General features: G+C 35.4%; 3 protein-coding genes across 6 annotated transcripts; 2 read left to right on the top strand and 1 right to left on the bottom strand.

Moving 5' to 3' along the window:
* Window positions 1–515: 515 nt before the first annotated feature.
* LOC142525182 (protein PSK SIMULATOR 1) lies at window positions 516–2,200 on the bottom strand. Its single transcript, XM_075629366.1, has one exon. The coding sequence runs from the start codon at window positions 1,989–1,991 to the stop codon at window positions 582–584; it is 1,410 nt and encodes a 469-aa protein (XP_075485481.1). The 5' UTR covers window positions 1,992–2,200; the 3' UTR covers window positions 516–581.
* Window positions 2,201–8,516: 6,316 nt separating this feature from the next.
* Window positions 8,517–13,429, top strand: LOC142525379 (65-kDa microtubule-associated protein 3-like). Of its 4 annotated transcripts, none has more exons than XM_075629659.1 (13): window positions 8,517–8,658; window positions 9,500–9,587; window positions 9,717–9,923; window positions 10,278–10,529; window positions 10,631–10,840; window positions 10,929–11,084; window positions 11,209–11,365; window positions 11,452–11,600; window positions 11,687–11,774; window positions 11,897–11,970; window positions 12,063–12,137; window positions 12,308–12,587; window positions 12,791–13,429. In XM_075629659.1, exons 2-13 carry the CDS (start codon window positions 9,516–9,518, stop codon window positions 13,243–13,245), a joined length of 2,175 nt encoding a protein of 724 aa, XP_075485774.1. In that variant the 5' UTR covers window positions 8,517–8,658; window positions 9,500–9,515; the 3' UTR covers window positions 13,246–13,429. The 4 variants fall into 4 exon arrangements, with proteins under 4 accessions (XP_075485774.1, XP_075485775.1, XP_075485776.1 ...); XM_075629660.1 differs by having other exon boundaries at window positions 11,209–11,359; window positions 11,449–11,600; XM_075629661.1 differs by having other exon boundaries at window positions 11,209–11,359; window positions 11,455–11,600.
* A 1,068-nt stretch (window positions 13,430–14,497) lies between these two features.
* Window positions 14,498–15,167, top strand: LOC142524543 (putative calcium-binding protein CML13). Its single transcript, XM_075628576.1, has one exon. The coding sequence runs from the start codon at window positions 14,598–14,600 to the stop codon at window positions 15,039–15,041; it is 444 nt and encodes a 147-aa protein (XP_075484691.1). The 5' UTR covers window positions 14,498–14,597; the 3' UTR covers window positions 15,042–15,167.
* The last annotated feature ends 4,064 nt before the right edge of the window (window positions 15,168–19,231 follow it).

Raw genomic sequence — 19,231 nt, forward strand, 5'->3', positions numbered from 1 at the left:
GGCAGCGGCCACCACCGAACAGAGAAGGGCCAAACTCAAAATTTTGTCTCAATTTTTCAAAGCACCTGCATTTTCAGGCTGGCCACCATGAAAGTCTAAAAAGACGAGCCACGCTTGATAAAATATAGACAATACATTACAAATTTTGATAATAATATTAATATAACAAGAAACCTAATCTGAATGAGAATGTAAGCAACCTGCAGCACGCTACCAGTCACCACACACCTACAAAACAATCATGCGCAATGGATCAAATTTTAAGTTACGGATCTTTTGTTTACTTTTACAACATTTGATCCATTCCTGCGTGAATTACATAATTACTTTGTAACCTCGAAGTACAAATCTAGCAAAAACTGAGAGCCCTGATGCGTGCCCATCATATTATTTTCACATGGAAACATGGTTTTAGCCCGTGGAATGTACAAAAATTATGTCACGATATACAGATCAGGGATAAGAATCAAGACCATCCTCACAGATCTGGAACAAGATTTAAATACAGAGTCCGCTGATGTAATATGATTGAGTTTAAATCGAATGCCGAGTTTCAAGGCAATATAAAATGACTTCGAAAGTTAACAAGAACCTTGTGAAATCAAGAATTCATTACGGTTCTGAAACATGGATTTCGCATGCATCTCCCTTTCAAACCTCCAAATGTAATTCAGACCGACCAACAGCTCAGTTATGGCAGCTTCAGTCTTTTCTTGATTTGCAAAATACAGAGTTTGCAGCAAAAGAACGTTAGTTTTCAGAACTGAATTCTGCTGCTCAAAGCTCCTTTCACTCTGCCATTTGGTCATGTTGTGTGCCAATGGTGATAGCCATTTCAACACCTTCTGCAATGCGTCTCGCCACTCGGCTGCAAGAACCGGATCGCTAGCCGAAAACCCCACCCCTTTTAGTCTAGCCCGTAACAAAAATCGAATGCTATCAGGCAGCATTGAATAGAGATCATCTCGAGCATCGGCACCTACTAGTTGTGGTGACTTGATCATCTTTTCCATCACTATGATCACGTTTGCATAGTGCAGAGCCAGTGCAGCTGCCCCTAACGTGGTGGATGGTGGTTTCAAAATCTTGGAATTGGACACGAAAAATCCGCGAGCTTCGTGAGTATTTGGTGGGTATTTTGCCAAAGGACCAGATACAAGCGGAAACAAATTGGAATTTTCGAAAGGATACACTAATGCTGAGGTAGAAAGACTACGAGGTAACGAAGACGTATTGTACCCATGGCCATGGCCAACTCCAAAAACAAGCTTGATTCTCGCAAGAACAGTGAAAATTGATCTTGCCAGCAATTTAGTGACAGTGTCGAAGCTTCTGCACCATAAAGATTTCTCCTTTAGGTACTTAACTTCCTGCCTCTGCCACAAAATCTTCTGCCGAAAATCAATGATTTTCTGCTCTTTAATTCCCGCGTCGTGATCTTTACTGTGCAATGATTTCTGCAATCCATTTTCAAGACCCACAAGTTCATCCATTTCTCTATGCAAAGTGGCGGTAATTGTGACAAATCGTTCCATTTCCTTGATCTTGGACGTCAATTCTTTCGATCCCATAAGCCATCTATGAGGATCATTACCCGAGTTCGCAAACTCATCGAATAAGCGATCAAAGCATCCGAGGCTCGTGTCCTGGCACTTCTTGCTCACACTCGATACAGATTTCGCGATAATCCTCAGGTTTTCAAACATCTCCGCACATACAAGGCCCAATAAGAAGACATCGTCGTTCGATACAATTTTACGAACACCTTCGAGGCATATAGACTCACTGCGGAATCTAGCTGTATTCTCATCCGACAGAGACTCCCATAAATGGAGGATCTTTGACATGATACCCGCAACCTCAAAGGCCAAAACCCCAACGCTAGATTTCTTCATCACGAGCTTGCTTTTCAACGGTGGGGCGACGCGCGCTGAATCAAGGCTATAGGACAGTGTCTTCTTCACCTTGATTAACCATGTTTCAAGAGCCATTAAACCTTATAGCTTAAGCGATATGAACAAACAAAACAAAAAAAAAAAGATTAGAAATTTACAGTAGTATTTCTCCAAGTGGGACAATGGATTTTAGAAGACGAAGAAAGAAAATGATATGAATTTGGAAGGTGCAGAAGAAAAGATAAGATAATGGAAGAGGAGTTTGGTGAGGTGCATGCAGTGTAAGCATTATGGGATGTTGGCAATCAAAGAAATCTTATCAGAGGAGTTCTCCTCTGAACTGCTTAAAAAAAGTAATCGATCTATAAAAAATAATTTTTTTAAAACAAACAATTTTCCAATCAAATATTTGTGACGCATTTGTGTTAAAATACATCTTTAAACATTTTTTATAACACAGAAAATTTTGTGAGACAGTTTCATGAGTCAATTTGATGAAACTGATCTTCTATTTGAGTCACTCATAAAAAAAAATTATTTTTATGTCAAAAATATTATTTTTTATTTTAAATATGAGTAAAGATAACTTGTCTCACGAATAAAGATACGTGAGACTGTCTCGTAAAGACCTACTTTTCTTATAAACACATAGGTTAAATACTTAAACACATTATTGTCATAATTTGGCTTAAAATATTTAATTAAATACTTATAGTAAAATAATAATTTCTCAAATTTTAAAGAGAAAGAAAAGCCAAAAAGAATTTGATGTTCCTCCACTGCAAAAGAAACGTATAATTAATTATCATGAAAAGATAAATACAATTTCTTTAAAAAAAAAAACATATAACTTGCCTCCACCTCTCATGGAAAGTAGGGATATTTATCTTTTTAAATAAAACATTAAAATTTCGGATTGTATTTTATTTATATATGACAAATTACATCTCAAGAAAAAGAAAAAAAAATCTTTTTATTAAATAAATAAAGAATAGATCACATATCTTTATTCGTGAGATCAACACTGTCATTTTACAATAAAAAATACTACTTTTGACGTAAAAAATAATATTTTTCACGAATGACCCAAATAAAATATTCATCTCACAAAATTGACTCATATATCTGTTTGCTCTTTATTGATAAATTAACGTATTCATTCGTTTTTAAAAAAATGAATCAACTAGTCTGAAAGAGAAAGCAATGCCAGAAGACCACATGCACGCTGATGCATTTTCAAGAAATGGGAAATTTTGTCGGATTATTATATTTATGCTGAATCTGTGTGCACTATGCTCAAGTAGTTTTATTATTTTTTATTATCATATTAGAATAAATTGACAGATTTGATACATTATTTAAAAGTTAGTTGAATAAGTTATCCTGATAAGTCAAATTGATTATTTTTAAGAGTATGGTAGTATTTTGATGCATGAATTGTATTTAATATTCATGTAAAGAAATATTTTAGAAATATTAAATTTAACACTGCATAATGATCTAGAAATAAGAAAATCATAGTTAAATTTAACAAAAATACTAATATTTAAATCTTGACCATATTTCATATATTGAATGAATCATAGTTAAATTTAACAAAAATACTAATATTTAAATCTTGACCATATTTCATATATTGAATGAATCATAGTTAAATTTAACAAAAATACTAATATTTAAATCTTGACCATATTTCATATATTGAATGAATGAGCATTCAAATTGAGATGATAACAAGTGCTAAATAACAATAGATCTAAACAAGTAAGAGACGGTCTTACAGATCGACCTGATTGATATGTATTGTTGGGTGCAATAATTGTCCCTGTTTGGTATAGCGATCGAACCGTGGTGCTTGAGCTGCTATGCGGTTTAAAAGATTTGAGTTGCACAATTACTACTAGCGGTAGCTTTTGATAAAGCGGCAAGCGTTCGGTCATACATGTGCAGTGAAAAATAATATTTTAATTAGAAGTATTTTCTATTATCACTTTTTTCATGTAAGTTAGGAAATATATTTGCCCCGTTGCGTTGAATATTAAGTTAATTAGGTAAATGCTTTGATAAAGTTTTCACATTCTTTGGGTAAAAAAAATTAGGAAATATATTTATCGATAAAAATAGGAAAAATATGGTGTATACATATACACGCATATATATAATGTTTACGTGATTTATTTATTTTTTAAAAAATTGATCAGTCCATGATTTTAGAAATACAAATTATTGCAATGGTACTTGTGATGATATTAGTTAATAAAATTTATTATGAATAGGTCTCTTTTGATACGATCTCGCAAATATTTATTCATGAGACATGTTAAATATGTTCATATTTACAATAAAAAGTAATACTTTTAACATAAAAATAAATAATTTTCACGAATAACTTAAATAAAATATTTATCTCATAAAATTATTTCGTGAGATCGTCTCACGTACATTTCTTTTAATTATTATAGGGGCGCATTGCGATGGAATGAAAAAATTATAAGAATATGTTACGTGGATATAATTTATGTCTTTCTACGGGTATCGGTAAAAGGAACTTAAAAAATTACGTACGGATGTTTGTGGAAATAAATTTGGATATTCTAACAAAGATTAGGTGTGGTGGTGGTCCAAATTTAGGCGTATATTCAAGTACATACATACATATATATATATATATATATATATATATATATATTAAATATTTAATTTAATTGATTAAAAATATGAGTATGTCTTTTGTGAGACGGGTCAACCCTACCGATATTCACAATAAAAAATAATACTATTAGCATAAAAAGTAATAATTTTCATGGATGACCCAAATAAGAGATCCGTCTCATAAAATACGATCCGTGAGATCGTCTCACACAAGTTTTTGTCTAAAAATATTGATTCAATTTATAGCACAACCCACACCATCTAGAAAATTACATACAAAATCTTTTATGAATTTGCGGGACAAAAACTATATCCCAAGAAATCTCGCTTTTTATGATTAATAATTGAACAATAAATAATATTTTAAATGTATATATCTTATTTATATACAAATTAATTACATATAATAGAATAAATTTCAAACGAATCAATTATTAAATTAATTTAAAATCAATTGTAATGAATATAAACATACATATATTTTACATCTACTCGTTATTAATTTGATGGTCAACATCAAACAAAGTGCAATCTTATAAAAAAAAAAAAAAAAAAAAAACCCACTAGAATACGACACATGCAAATTGCAATGTTACGCAACAACAATAGTCCATAAAATTGATGGTGTGTTTGAATGGAAAGATTTGAAGACGGGGTCTAGATACATGGATACTTTTATAGATTCGATGGATTTAATTTTCTTCCATCCTATTTCGAACATATTTATTCATCAATGCGATAGATTTCAAATTCTACATAAATCGAGTTATTTGGGAAAAAAAATTATCCATCAAGATCATCCGAATCACTCGATCCAAATACGATCATAAAATTACAGAATGGGTGTTTTTTGTTCGAGTAGACTAATAACATGCAATACTTATTGCTCCATTTCAACCCGGGATGGAAATGGTATATAGTTCAAACCGCATAAAAGTGACCCGTTTTTCCTTGGTGTATAGGAATAAAATGAGATTGTCTTTTGACCTTCTATGGCATTTGAATAAATGTGAGGCTCAATTTAATGTCAAAATCACAATCAATTTCCCCGTGGAATCTTCTTATCTCGCACTCTTTGCCTTGATGGGAACCCATGTAGAGTAAGTGTTCATTACTAGGATCCCACTTCAAAAGGCACTTTCTTGAAAGAATTTTACAACTCCAATGTCCAAGATGTGCTTTGGCACCAGATAATATCATTTCCCTTTTTTTCGGGGTTTTTTTTTTTTTTTTGAGAAATGTATATATACAAAAATATAGATATGAATATTGATTTTGGAATCAGAAAAATCACGCGAGTATGGTGAGTTAATGTTTTTGAATGAAGATGTATTTTTCAAAAAACATTTTATATAAGCTTTATTGTTTATACTCGGGAAGCGATTTGGATCCGCCTTGAGGATCGATAAACCATGTGCCTCTCTATATGTTCCACCACAAGTGAAGGTTGGTTGATCTACCATTACAAGACAACTTGTCCCAAATATTTAGAATTGGAGTTAGAATCATGGAAAGATAAAGATGGTGCATTGAAATCTTTATTGTCACCTGTCGATTAATTGCACGCATCCGTCATCATTTTGGTACAAGGTAAAATTATAAGATGATCCGAACGATCAGTAATTCCATCAAGATAGAATTTATTAGAAAAAAACAATGTTTTTTTTTTTAAAAAAAATAATTGGTATCCAAACAAGATTTGTTCGATAATATACTTATAATAGTACTTTAACAAGAGTCACAATAGACGTGTGAGAACTTACATCGCATCATATTAAAAAAAAAAAAAATTGACGACTCTTTGTCAATGGTGATATCGTGGTGAGGGCTCGGGTCATTCTTGGACTCGGGCGGAAAGAGAACTTACACGAGTCAAATTCCAATTTGATGCAAAGAGAGGAGCGTGGGTAAAATTTAGACAGGGTACTCCAGCCCGACCAAGGTAACCAGGGTACTCCAGGCCCATCAAGGTGACCAGGGTACTCAAGCCCGACCAGGGTACTCCAGCCCGACCAGGGTACTTTCGCCAGGGTTCAGGTAACCCGACCAGTATGGGTCACCATGCATCATTAGCACGATAATCAGTGCCCATGACAAGACCTGAACAGTATGGGTCGACATGCCTACTAACAGATGAAAAGAAATGGGCAGTTGTTAGAGTACAGGGCATGGGCAGTTGTCAGATGACAAAGCATGTGCAGAGCTATCAGAGGACAGGGTATGGGCAGCTGTCTAATCAGGAACAGTGTCCATGCACTATAATCGAGGTCATATTCTCCCCTATAAATACACATGTTTGCTCATTTAAACAGAGATTGCAATCTACTGCATTAAATAAATTCTCTCTCTACTTGGTGAACCTTGTACTTACTTGAGCGTTGGAGTAGCTACGCCGGAAATCCTTCCGGCGCCCCACTGACATTATCTTGTTGAGTGTATGTAGATTGTCTGACCCGGACAAACCAGGCCAGAGGGCCCGGGCAGCCCAGTCCAGAGCATCCGGGCAACCCAGGAGAGAGCACCCGGACAGATCAGGCCAGAGTACCCGGGTAGCCCAGTCTAGAGCACCCGGGCATTCCAGGACAGAGCACCCGGGCAGACCAAGACGGAGCACCTGGGAGACCAAGCCAGACCACCCGGGATCATCCCATCAGGCCAGGTCATACTCATCTTATCATATCACAATAATTTACAGGGAAATCACTCTTCTCTGCTCGGGTAGATTGCCCACCCCAGCTCATCCAATCTACCCGGACATCATCAGTCAACATTGGATGAAATGTTGGCTTATTGATAAGTGCAAGTTTCACACTTAAATTACCTAAGAAAGTGACATGAAAGTTTGCTAAAATCGAGCAGATTTACGTGTACTTGTTTATGTCGTTTGCAAGAATCAAACATGAGTTCATAACTTGTGACCAACGAGGAACTGTGGGACAGAAGCAGACGAGGATCAGCGTACTGCGCGTGGGCTGATCACGCTAGGCGGGCAGAGAATTGAAACAGCGCTGGCCGCGCACAAGCTTAGGAGATGCAGAAAACAGAAACCGTGCAGCGACAGCGCGGAAGTTCGCGCACTTGCGACCGACGCACACCTACAGGGCCAAAATCCTAAATTTTATGGGCCTTTCACGTGTATAAAAAAGGCGAATCCCTATCCACAACAGATAGAGGAGAGAGCCGCAAACACACGAAAGAATACAGAAACATCACAAAGGATACTAGGTTAACAACCATCGACAATTTTGAAGCTAAAATAAATAATAGTGTTTATATTGAAAGATTTAAAATAAAAAGTTTTGAATTTTGAATGGAAGGGAAAAAAATCCGGAGGGAGTTATTCGATATAAGAGGATCTGAAAAACGAATTTCAAATAATATATGTACATATACAATTTCAAATTCATCACAATTATCATTACATTTATATAGATCAAAAAATGATTGGTTTTTAAATTACCCAACATAAAATCATCAAACCAATCAAATAAATTCGAAATACATAGTTTCAAAATAAAATATCTAAAATTTATATTGATTCTATCCAACAATCTAAAATAAATAAGAGTGTACAATTGTACGCACGAAAACATACTAGGTTAACAACTTTGACAATTGTAAAGAACAAATATATTACAATAATCATTACATTACACATAGATTAACAAACAAATGAACATAAAATCATCAAATCAGTCAAATAAATTTAAAATAAACAGTTTCAGAATAAAAAATATATAAAATTTATATTGATTAAATTTATTCAAAATATAATATCCATCTATTAATCCAAATACAACCTAATAACATATTTTAAAATGTCATTTACTCTTCAATCACCATTTGTGAGCTGTAACAGTAACAGTAACAGTAACAGTAACCTGGCTAAGGTCAACCGACAATTATTATTTTCCTTATTAAATCACTTTTGCCTTCAAATTTTTGAAAATCTCTTCTTTCCCACCTTAATATAAATTTTTTTTAAAAAAAAGAAACCCATCTCCCTTACACCTACAACGGTCAGATATCTTGAAACTCCACCACCCTGACTCCATTCTCCAGAATTGTGGCAATTCAAGAATTTTAATCGCTCCCCTAGTTTAATTTTAAGGTAAGCTGTTGAATCTGTGTTTAGTTCCTGTTTTTTTTTTTTAATGTCGTTTTTGTTCTGCTGGGAAAAGGAAAAAATTAACGAATGCTGCAAACACGTTAATTTTCGCATAATTTGAAATTTTAGTATTAATTTTTATGAATTAATTCAGAAGGGGGTAGTTTAGGGTACGGAGAAGGCCAAGGGTTCATGGTGGTGAATATATGATTTTTGACCTGGAAAAAATTGAGCTTTAGTTTGTTGAGTAATCAAATTTCACCAGATGCTTTACAGTCGTTAATTTGAGATGAACTGGGGTAGATAGTCTTTGGTAACATACGTTCTTCTATTAGTGAAATTATCTAGGGCTTTTAATTTAACTTTGAATCATATATATCTGCTTTTGACTCAAGACAAACAGGGTCTAACTTTTTATTAATTTTTACTTGAGTAAATGCCAGCTGAGCAATTGTCACTTCTAACTCACGTTATTCTTGTTTTCATTTTTCTGTTAATTGTCCAGATGAAGGGAATTGGGAGATTATTAAAAAAAAAAAACCAACTAACTATCATCATGCATTTTTTGGTTTCACAACATGGTACATATGATCAAGGCAATTTCAGTTTGCTACTTACATTGCATGGCTTATCAAGGAAATCGTCAAAGAATATTAAGCATTTGGAAATTCATTGGATCAATAAACTCCGATGCTCATCATCATCTAATTGATGGATTAAAGATTACACAATTCAATTGCATAGAAAATCCTCCAAGCCCAAAAGCACTGTTATATGATTGATAGTGATATGGTATGATATCTATTGTGCTTATGACCTACTAATATATGGCTTATGCGGGCAGGTATAACCCCTTTAAAATGTCTATGGGTCAAAGTAATATACTTTCGCAAATGGAAACATCATGTGGAACTCTTCTAAAAGAATTGCAGGTTTACTCGCTGTTAATTTCTCACTTACTTATGGTTCCCATCCTTCCTAATTTCCTTTTATTTACGCGAAATACTGAATTGCCTGCACTTGAGTATTATTATTCAATATGTTTCTGGTAAACTATTCAGATAATATGGGATGAGGTTGGCAAATCTGATTCTGAAAGGGACATAATGTTGCTTCAACTTGAACAAGAATGTTTGGAGGTGTACCGAAGAAAAGTAGATCTGGCTAACAAAGATAGATCTCAGCTGAGGCAGGCGATTGCTGATGCTGAAGCTGAGCTTGCTGCAATTTGCTCTGCAATGGGAGAGAGGCCAGTGCACACTAGGCAGGTAAGGCGGCTGAGAACTTGTAAGCTCTGGGTCATTCGTGTCATTATTTTTTAATGTCATTGAAACAGTGCATATTTGTTCCTTTGGTTGTGAATGTACGAACAGAGTGATTTAGATGTGTGTGTTACAAGTAATCAGTTTCAACTGTCGAATCGCTATTACAAGCAGTCTATAGTATGAGCCCAAATTGACCTCAACCATGAAATATTGTGACTTGAAAATCATTTCCTGAAAACTAGCTCTTAAGACAGACATGGATATGTTACCCCCGCAAAGAATAGGTAACTACAGAAAAAAGAATAAAATTTTGACCCGGGATATTTATCTTACCATTATCTAATGTCTTTTGTTCAGGCTGATCAAAACCCTAGAAGCCTGAAAGCTGAACTTGGAGCCATCCTTCCGCAGATAGAGGAGATGCAGAAAAAGAAATGTGAGAGGAAGAATCAATTTATAGCGGCCTTAGAGGAGCTACATATGATAAAAAATGATATCTGCGGGTCAGAACGGTATACTTTGTGTAATACAGATGTAGATGAAACAGATTTGTGTTCTAGAAAGCTCGAAGAACTGCACAGAGAGCTTAAAGCGCTGCAAGAAGAAAAGGTGTCCTTTATAAATACCTTCATCATTTGACATGGTTTTCTTGTTCTCCTCTGATACTTTTTTGTGCGCGCGCTATTTCTATGTATGTCCTTTGGTTTCAGAGCGCACGTTTGAATCAGATTTCGGACCATTTGAACCTTCTATATAGCTTGTGCTCAGTACTTGGTTTAGATTTTAAACAAACTGTGAATGAGATTCACCCAAGTTTAAGAGATTCGGAGAGCGCAAAAAGTATTAGCAATCATACCTTGCAGCAGTTGGAAACTGCTACACAGAGACTGCAAGAACTTAAAACACAGAGACTTCAGCAGGTTTTTGTATTTTTGCTTAGCGTTATCCCTTGGAGTTATAGTCTACATCATAGTTTGAAACAATTAGTTGACTGCGTGAAACTAACAGTTAAAAGATCTCGCAACTTCATTACTGGAGCTCTGGAACTTGATGGACACACCCATTGAAGAGCAACAGATATTTCAAAACGTCACTTGTAACATAGTTGCTGCAGAAGAGGAGATAACAGAGCCCGAGATTCTTTCAGTCGACTTTATAAATCATGTGAGTCAAGGTTTTTTATTTGGGATTTGTATAAATTAGTATTATTTTCATGGTTACCTTTATTTTCTATTGAGGGTTGAACTGTATGTTGGTTCTGAAAGTAATTCAATTTTGATTGAGTCAGGTCAAGGAAGAAATTTCTCGGTTGGAAGAGTTGAAAGCAAGAATATTAACGAATCTTATTTTGAAAAAGAAAGCAGAGCTAGAGGATATTCATAGAAAGGCACATCTTATTCAAGAAACAGATGAAGCGATGGATACTGTAATTGAGTCTGGTATTTGTTTTTATGTGCAACACAATTGTAAATTTTTCCTTCAGAAGTATGTTTGCATCCTCATCGTTTAGTTTCTTGATCAATGGAAGGAGCAGTTGATGCCGCTTGTGTACTAGAAAAAATTGAGCTTCAAATATTTAGGGCCAAAGAGGAAGCTCTCAGCAGGAAAGAGATCCTAGAAAAGGTTGAGAAGTGGATTGCTGCATGTGAGGAGGAGAGCTGGCTTGAGGAGTATAATAGGGTTTGTTTCTACAACTTGCTGTTGGTTACAAGATGATTTATGACCATTCACTTTCTGAAAATAACTCTTAATTTTGTTCTTCATAGGATGATAACCGCTATAATGCTGGGAGGGGTGCTCATCTTACTTTAAGACGCGCTGAAAAAGCTCGTGTGTTGATCAACAAACTTCCAGGTATAGTTGCACCATGCATTTGTAGAAGAGCCTTCTGTTCTCAGTAGCCCGTAAAGTGAAAAGTGTGGGAAATGCATTTTTGAATTTGATATTGTATTTACAATCGTAGTTTGGTGGAATAGGAATGGTGGATACATTGGCCTCAAAGACCGTAGAATGGGAAAATGAGAAAGGATTAGATTTTATTTATGATGGTGTAAGTATTATCTTTCATCACCCGTAATTTACCCATCCATCTTTAGATTTGTTTAGGCAAAATTTACCTTGGTGTTGTCATTTGCTGTCTAGGTTCGACTTCTTTCTATGCTTGAAGGATATATGGTTCTACGGCAAGAAAAAGAATTAGAGCAAAAAAGACTGAGGGTATGCTTAAACCTTTTAAATATTTAATTTATAGCTAAACACCAAAAGTAATTCATGACTTCTCAAGTAAAAGGACGTTATTAATTTATTACCCGTTCACCATCCTTTTTCATCTCCATTACTAAATCTCTCTCACACTGTATTTGTGTCTATCAATTTTTTCACATCAGGACCAGAGGAAACTTCAAGGGCAGTTGCTGACAGAGCAGGAGGCTCTTTACGGTTCAAAACCAAGCCCCGTGAAGAACCAAACTGCAAAAAAAGGATCTAGATTGTCTTATGGGGGCCCAAGCAATAGAAGACTTTCTCTTGGAGGGCCAATGCCACAGACGCATAAACCTGATCTGCCCCCTGCGAAAGCTACTCCTATTGCTGCACGCACTTCCAAAAATAATGAACGTATAAACCTGGACCGTTTTAGAGACAATGGATTTGCAGCTCTGTCTTCCGGTAAAAAAATTCCTCTGTTTTCAGGTTGTTTCTCCTTTCAGTTCACATCATGGTATTGTCTTAAAACGTCAAGATGTGGGAATAAGGTTTTTGAAACTTGGCAAAAAGTTCTACAGGGCATTTAGCTCGTGTATGGATGAAATGTATTTGTCAAAGACGAAATTCACACGGAGTGTAAATATTTGTTTATTTTTTGATCTCAGGGAGTAGAGGTTTGGACATAGCTGGACTTCCCCTGAAGCTTCATCCTTTCGAAGTATTAAATGCTTGTGAACTTGAGTCACCCATAACACGAAAACCATTCTCTCCCATTTCTTCCACGGATTCATCAAACTCCAATGCAACAAATATGTTGGAAGATCTACACAAAAAACATAGTGAAATGTTGCAGAAAACTCTTCTTACAAGCAACAACACACAGTTCAGTACCCCTCCCAAGATTCTTGCCGCAACTCAGGAAGATAATAGAACTCCCAAAACAATGCCAATCCCTGTACCTTTCACACCCTCAACAGTGTCCATACCAATGCAGACGGGTTTAACACCAGCTCTCAAAAACAAATATATTGGAGAAGAGATTGAATATTCGTTTGAGGAGAGGAGAGCGGGATTCGTACTGCCCAGACCATTACAACCTATGCCTGTGACACAAGTATGAATTATTGAATGTGATACCGTAAACCATTAAGATCGTGCTCATTCTGCATTCGATTGTGTCTTGAATCATGTGGTGTTAGGTCATTTATGTCGTCTTTACGCCACTGTAATAGTCTGTGCAAATGAGCATGGACTAACACGTTGAATTTGCTCTACTTCTATATCCAAAAAGAGTTATTTCAAAAGTTATTGGTCTTTGGATTTTTGGAGAATGCATGTATCTTGTATGTTACAGTGCATGGTAAGATTATATTTACTGTAGAAAAAATTCTTATATATTTTTCGTACGTTAACTACCTATACACATTTGTAAGTTCATAGGTATTGATTTTTTTTAAGGAAAATAAGTATTTTGATTACGATTATATCTAAGTATTTTGATGAGAACCAAAACCAAAAAAAAAAAAAAAAAAAAATTATGTAAAAAATTGAAATGCTTGAAATATGATTTTGTTCACTAAAAAAATTGTTATCTTTGTGAACTATAAAATCTTCTTTTCTGCTGATGCAAAGTGTATAACTACTTCCAGATTTTATTAACGAGCAAGATAAGCTATGCGTGTGTGGATGATCTGGACTAAAATAAAAGATTAGGTTTCTTGTGAGAGGGTCTCACGAATTTTTATCTGTGAGACGAGTCAATCCTACTGATATTCACAATAAAAATTAATACTCTTAGCATAAAAATTAATACTTTTTCATGGATGACCAAATAAGATATACGTCTCACAAAATGCGACATGTGAGACCGTCTCATATAAGTTTTTGCCAAAAATAAAAGATGTTCATAAGTGAAATCATTTAATACAATATGGATTGATTATAAAATAATCGATGAGGTGTGAGAAAAAGGTTGTTGGTTGAAAGGTTTTGGAACCACCCATTACATACACAAGTATCTCTATTTCGTGTAACAATGTCACGTATGTTTTTTTTTTTTGTAAAGCGGACCAACATAATCCACCATAAAAGTGGGGATCGAGTTAATAAAATTTTCATCACCAAATGGAGTTGTTTTATGAAAGATTGAATCTATTTTTTTATTTCTTTTTCGAATTTTCCATAACGATACCACTTATCAGAAACAAACTTATGTATTGGACTCCGGTTAAACCCAGTTCTGATTGGACCAAAGGCCCATTTAGGTATAATGGACTAAAGTTTCCAGTAAGAGGGCCAATACCAAAACCCACACTAATAATTTATTTCCCATCTAGTCCTGGACTTTTCGTTAATTCATAACAACCCCTCAATTTGAAATACTAAATCCACCAAACAGATGGAAACCAGCGAAGAAAATTACGTTCAATTACTTTTCAAAAAAATATTACGTTCGATTAGGGAGAATTGACGATGGGCAAAGATCTGAACGATGTTCGCGAATCTTCAATGAAGGAAGCCTTCACGCTGTTCGATACAGACGGCGACGGCAAGATTGCGCCGTCGGAGCTGGGGATCTTGATGCGATCGCTCGGTGGAAACCCAACGCAAGCCCAGCTGAAGGCTATAATTTCGGGGGAGAAGCTCAATTCTCCGTTTGAATTCCCTAGATTCCTCGACCTCATGTCCAAGCATTTAAAGCCCGAGCCGTTCGATCGCCAGCTTCGCGACACGTTCAAAGTGCTCGACAAGGACGGCACTGGGTACGTCGTCATCTCTGATCTCAGGCACATTTTGACCAATATCGGGGAGAAGCTGGAACCCGCGGAGTTCGATGAGTGGATTCGCGAGGTGGATGTTGGTTCCGACGGTAAGCTTCGGTACGAGGAATTCATCGCTCGGATGATCGCCAAGTGAAGAGGTCCCGTCCCCTTCTTGCAGTATGCCCGATTTCATGATAGCCATTGCTGTTCCTTCTTTGTTTATTCTGTTTTTCGCTTGATTTTTAAGCTGCTAATCAAATTGTTACATGTTCTAGACCAATTTATGCGTTCCTTTCTGGGTGAAAAATTGTTTTCGCATGGTTGTGTTAAAAGCATGAAAAGTGATTCCGATTCCTCTTGGTCGAGTTGATTTTACGTGTAAAAAATGGCGTCTTTTTGCATTCACTTTAAATTTTGTGGAAAATAATTTGTACAGATCAAAGACAGATTTACAAGCATTTTAAAGCCTTTGTTTTTCAGTAGATTTCAGAAGTAGAAGTGCTTAAACTTATATTATTATCCTATGAATTTTTTTCATTATATATAATTATTTAATTATTTTTTGCAGATATATTAATGTGACCATGCCTAAGATTTTGATTATATTTTTTTATTTATTATGCTAGTTTTCAAATAGCATTTTAGTATAATAATTTTTAAATTTACTTTACGTGTATATGATTTAGTGATGTAAATTTTTTTGGCTTTCTTTTAACAAGTTCTTGTGTTCAAAGAATCAAATCCTTTTAAATGTATTAGTAATAAAATTTTATTTATCAACTCAACAAATGAGTCCAAATCGAGCTTGAGCTCATGATCCCTATAGAAGAGCAAGCCCGACTTTTGTTTCCCAGGTACTAACACATGGGATAGGTTAGAGCTCCGAGTTCAGAAACGGGCGATTGACCTTTTCAGCTCCCCAGACGTTGGTAAGCAGATAACTTCAATCGGTATAGAACCTGGTGTACAGGTTGCGGTTATAATAGCTGATTCTTAGACATTCATTCACATGTACTGTATTTCTGCAGTCCTGGTAAAATTCAACACGAAGCTTCATCACAATTCAAGAATTCATGTTTTATAGTAATTCTTGTGTTATGTCTACCTTTCTAAATCTGTAAATCCAAGCTGCACCAAAACTTTATCATCTGAACTTTCGAGCAGTTGTTTATTCATTTGTATGGACTTAAGCGATCTGTCTCTTGACGCCTGAAAAGTTCAACAAGCTTCGGACTTTAAGAATTTATTTGTGCGAGTGTCTGTCTGCTGGACGTAGGTTATATGTGTAATCTTGTATACTATGGCAATTAGCTCATTGTACCCCGGTCACCTGGGCGTACTCAAGAATTCAGAAAAATACCAGACAATTTGCCTTGCCTGGGATTACTCCTCACTCCTTAGATTTCAAGTTTTGAACGTGTTTGTTTAGCAATGAAATGGATTTTGGTGGAAATTTTTCAAAAATAAATTGTGCAATTTTGCTAAACAAATCAAACCAATAAATTTGAATTCAAGGCATATTATTTTTGACAAATAGTTAACACATGTTTTGTGTTAGTAAAAAATGGTTGGTTTAATTATGTAAGCGATGATGTTTTATTTGTTGTTTTCTTCCATAAACTTCAACATATTAATATTCATTCATTCTTCATTTCAAAATCACACCAAAACACAAAATATCTCATCTACAATCATAGTGTAGAAGTGATATAAAACATTTAGCGTGAGATTTTAAAAAGTGTTTATCTTTGAAAGGAATAAGATTTATGGAGAGAAAATGATGATTAAAATCATGGTGTTCTTAGTAAAATACTTTGTTTTCGTGATTCTCTTTATCTTCTTTGTTATTAATAAAGAAGTAGTCTCATTGGGAAGTTTAGAGTGGATGTAGTCTAATTTTGAGATGAACCACTATAAATATTGGTGTATATCTTATCCATTGTTGATATTACTTATGATGTTCCACTGCGATGTTACTTCGTTTATTTACCTGATATATCAACAAGTGGTATCAGAGTGAGGTTCTCAAATATTATAAGATGTCATCGTATGCTCCGTGGTTGCAGCTTAGTCTGAACTTCCACATCATAAAAGATTTTCTAGAGAGTATTAAGGAAGTGGTTATTTTGTATTCAGGCTTTGATGATTAACTAGTTGGTAGTGGTCACAAAAGATGGAGGTACGCGCAAACATGATGATTAACCTTAATAGCTCTAATTATCAACTTTGGAATGTAAGATGAAATATCTTCTATTCGTCACAAAGATGCACTTAACGGTGTTCAGCGAGTCTAAACCAGACAATAAATCAGATGTCGAATGGAACTTTTGAGCATGAGCAAGTCTGTGGGTATATCCGACATTTTGTCAACGACAATGTGTACAATTATTTTGTAACTATACACATACTCATACATTTTGGACGGAGTTGGTGACACTATATGCCTCCAATAGTGGCAACAACAAACTATTCTATTTGAGCAAGTTATTCTAGGTTCAATAAAAAAAAAAGAACTCTGGTCGTAGATCATCTTAACGAGATTCAAGGACTGGTGGAGCAGTTACCAAGTATGATAATAAAACTTGATGACGAGGTGATGGTTCTGATTGTGCTATCTTCATTAGCAGAGTCTTGGGAGACTCTGAAGGTATCACTCACGAACACAGATCCAGGAAGAGTCGTGAGTATGGATTTATCAAGAGTGACATCTTGAATGAAGTGATGAAGTAGAGATCTCAAGGAGTCTTTACCTCACAATCAGATGTTTTGGCTGCTGAGTCAAGGGAGAGAAGCAAGATTAAGAAAAAAATAAATCAGAAGCCAAGAAGAAGCGACTCCTCGGGTAGATATGCCAACATAAAGTGTTATAGTTGTGGAGAAAACATACATATTAAAAAAAATTGTCGGCAACCGAAAAAACATGAAACCGACGATGATCAAACAAATGTCATTGACAAATTCAATGTTGTTCACGAACTAGAGCAGGAGTCGGTAAATTTGAAAACTCAAGTAACTAGTTGGGTGATCGATAATGGAGCAAATAGTCCACGTCACATCTCGAAGAGAATGCTTTACATCTTACACACAAGGGGACTTTGTTGTTGTCAGGATGGGGAATAGCGACTTATCCAGAGTCCTGGGAAAGGGAGATGCGAGCTTGACTATCGTAGATGGCTCTGCACTGATCCTGAAAAACTCCAGGCATGTGTCAGATATGCGTATAAGTCTGATATCAGTCAAAAGACTCGATGAAGAAGATTTTCGCACAACCTTTCGAAACTGGGTGCGTAAGATTTCAAGAGGATCACTTGTGGTCACAAAGGGATTAAAGATTTCGAAGCTGTATGTAGTTCAAGAAAATCATTTTGAAGGTGTGAAACACGCGGATATCGAAAACTCAATAGAGTTGTGGCACCTACGTCTTGGCCACATAAGTGAAAACAATCTTACACACCTTGTGAGCAAGCAAGTTCTGTCTGGCATAAAGCAGGTTCATATGAAACATGGCACGAACTGCTTAGACGAAAAACAAAACATGATATCATTCAAAAGTTCACCTCCTAGCAGAGCCGATAAAATTATAGATTTGATGCACTCTGATCTATGTGGTCCGATGCCGTTGTCGCTCGAAGGAACAAGGTACTGAGTAACTTTTATCGATGATCATTCTCGAAAAATTTGGGTGTGAAACAGTAAAACCAAGGACCAAGTTGCGGAAGCATTCAACAATTTTCTAAACGTTGTTGAATGACAAACAAGCATAAAACTCAAATGTATTTGATCAGATAATGAAGGATAATACATTGGAACATTTGATGAGATATGCAAAAAGAACCGAATTCAAACATCAAACGATGCCACCAAAGACACCACAACTCAATAGATTAGCTGAGAGAATGAGTAGAACGTTGGCAGAAAGAGACAGAAGCATGCTCTCACATGCAAAGACGACTAAGGAATTTTGGGAACTGTTGCATATATATTGAATCACTCACCATGTGTTCCTCTCAATTACGATGTCTGAAGCTAGTGTGGCAAGGTAAAGAAGTTTCCTATAATTATTTATGAGTATTTATGTGTGTTGAATGACAAACAAACATAATTTATATCATCGTCATCATATCACATTTCCACTAGTTGCGATATCGACTACATGAATATTAGTTTTCCAAACTAGTCCATTTTATAACTTGTCATGTCTTAAACCAAAATATAAGATATCATCTTTAATAACATTTATCCAAGTTTTCAATGATCTACATCTCTTTCTACTCATTTTATTAACATGTCAATATAAGATATGTTGGATTGAGGCCGTGTTTGATCTCATATTCACATGACCAA

Source organism: Primulina tabacum, chromosome 14 (genome assembly GCF_025594145.1).
Source record: "Primulina tabacum isolate GXHZ01 chromosome 14, ASM2559414v2, whole genome shotgun sequence".
In the NCBI taxonomy this organism is placed as follows: domain Eukaryota; kingdom Viridiplantae; phylum Streptophyta; class Magnoliopsida; order Lamiales; family Gesneriaceae; genus Primulina; species Primulina tabacum.

What these genes read in the sequence shown, in the direction of transcription:
- LOC142525182 (XM_075629366.1), bottom strand. Translation starts at nt 1,991, where the DNA reads ATGGCTCTTGAAACATGGTTAATCAAGGTGAAGAAGACACTGTCCTAT.
- LOC142525379 (XM_075629659.1), top strand. Translation starts at nt 9,516, where the DNA reads ATGTCTATGGGTCAAAGTAATATACTTTCGCAAATGGAAACATCATGT. An exon ending in CAGTCGACTTTATAAATCAT is followed by an intron (nt 11,085 to 11,208) that starts GTGAGTCAAGGT and finishes TGATTGAGTCAG; the next exon opens with GTCAAGGAAGAAATTTCTCG. An exon ending in GTTGATCAACAAACTTCCAG is followed by an intron (nt 11,775 to 11,896) that starts GTATAGTTGCAC and finishes TTGGTGGAATAG; the next exon opens with GAATGGTGGATACATTGGCC.
- LOC142524543 (XM_075628576.1), top strand. Translation starts at nt 14,598, where the DNA reads ATGGGCAAAGATCTGAACGATGTTCGCGAATCTTCAATGAAGGAAGCC.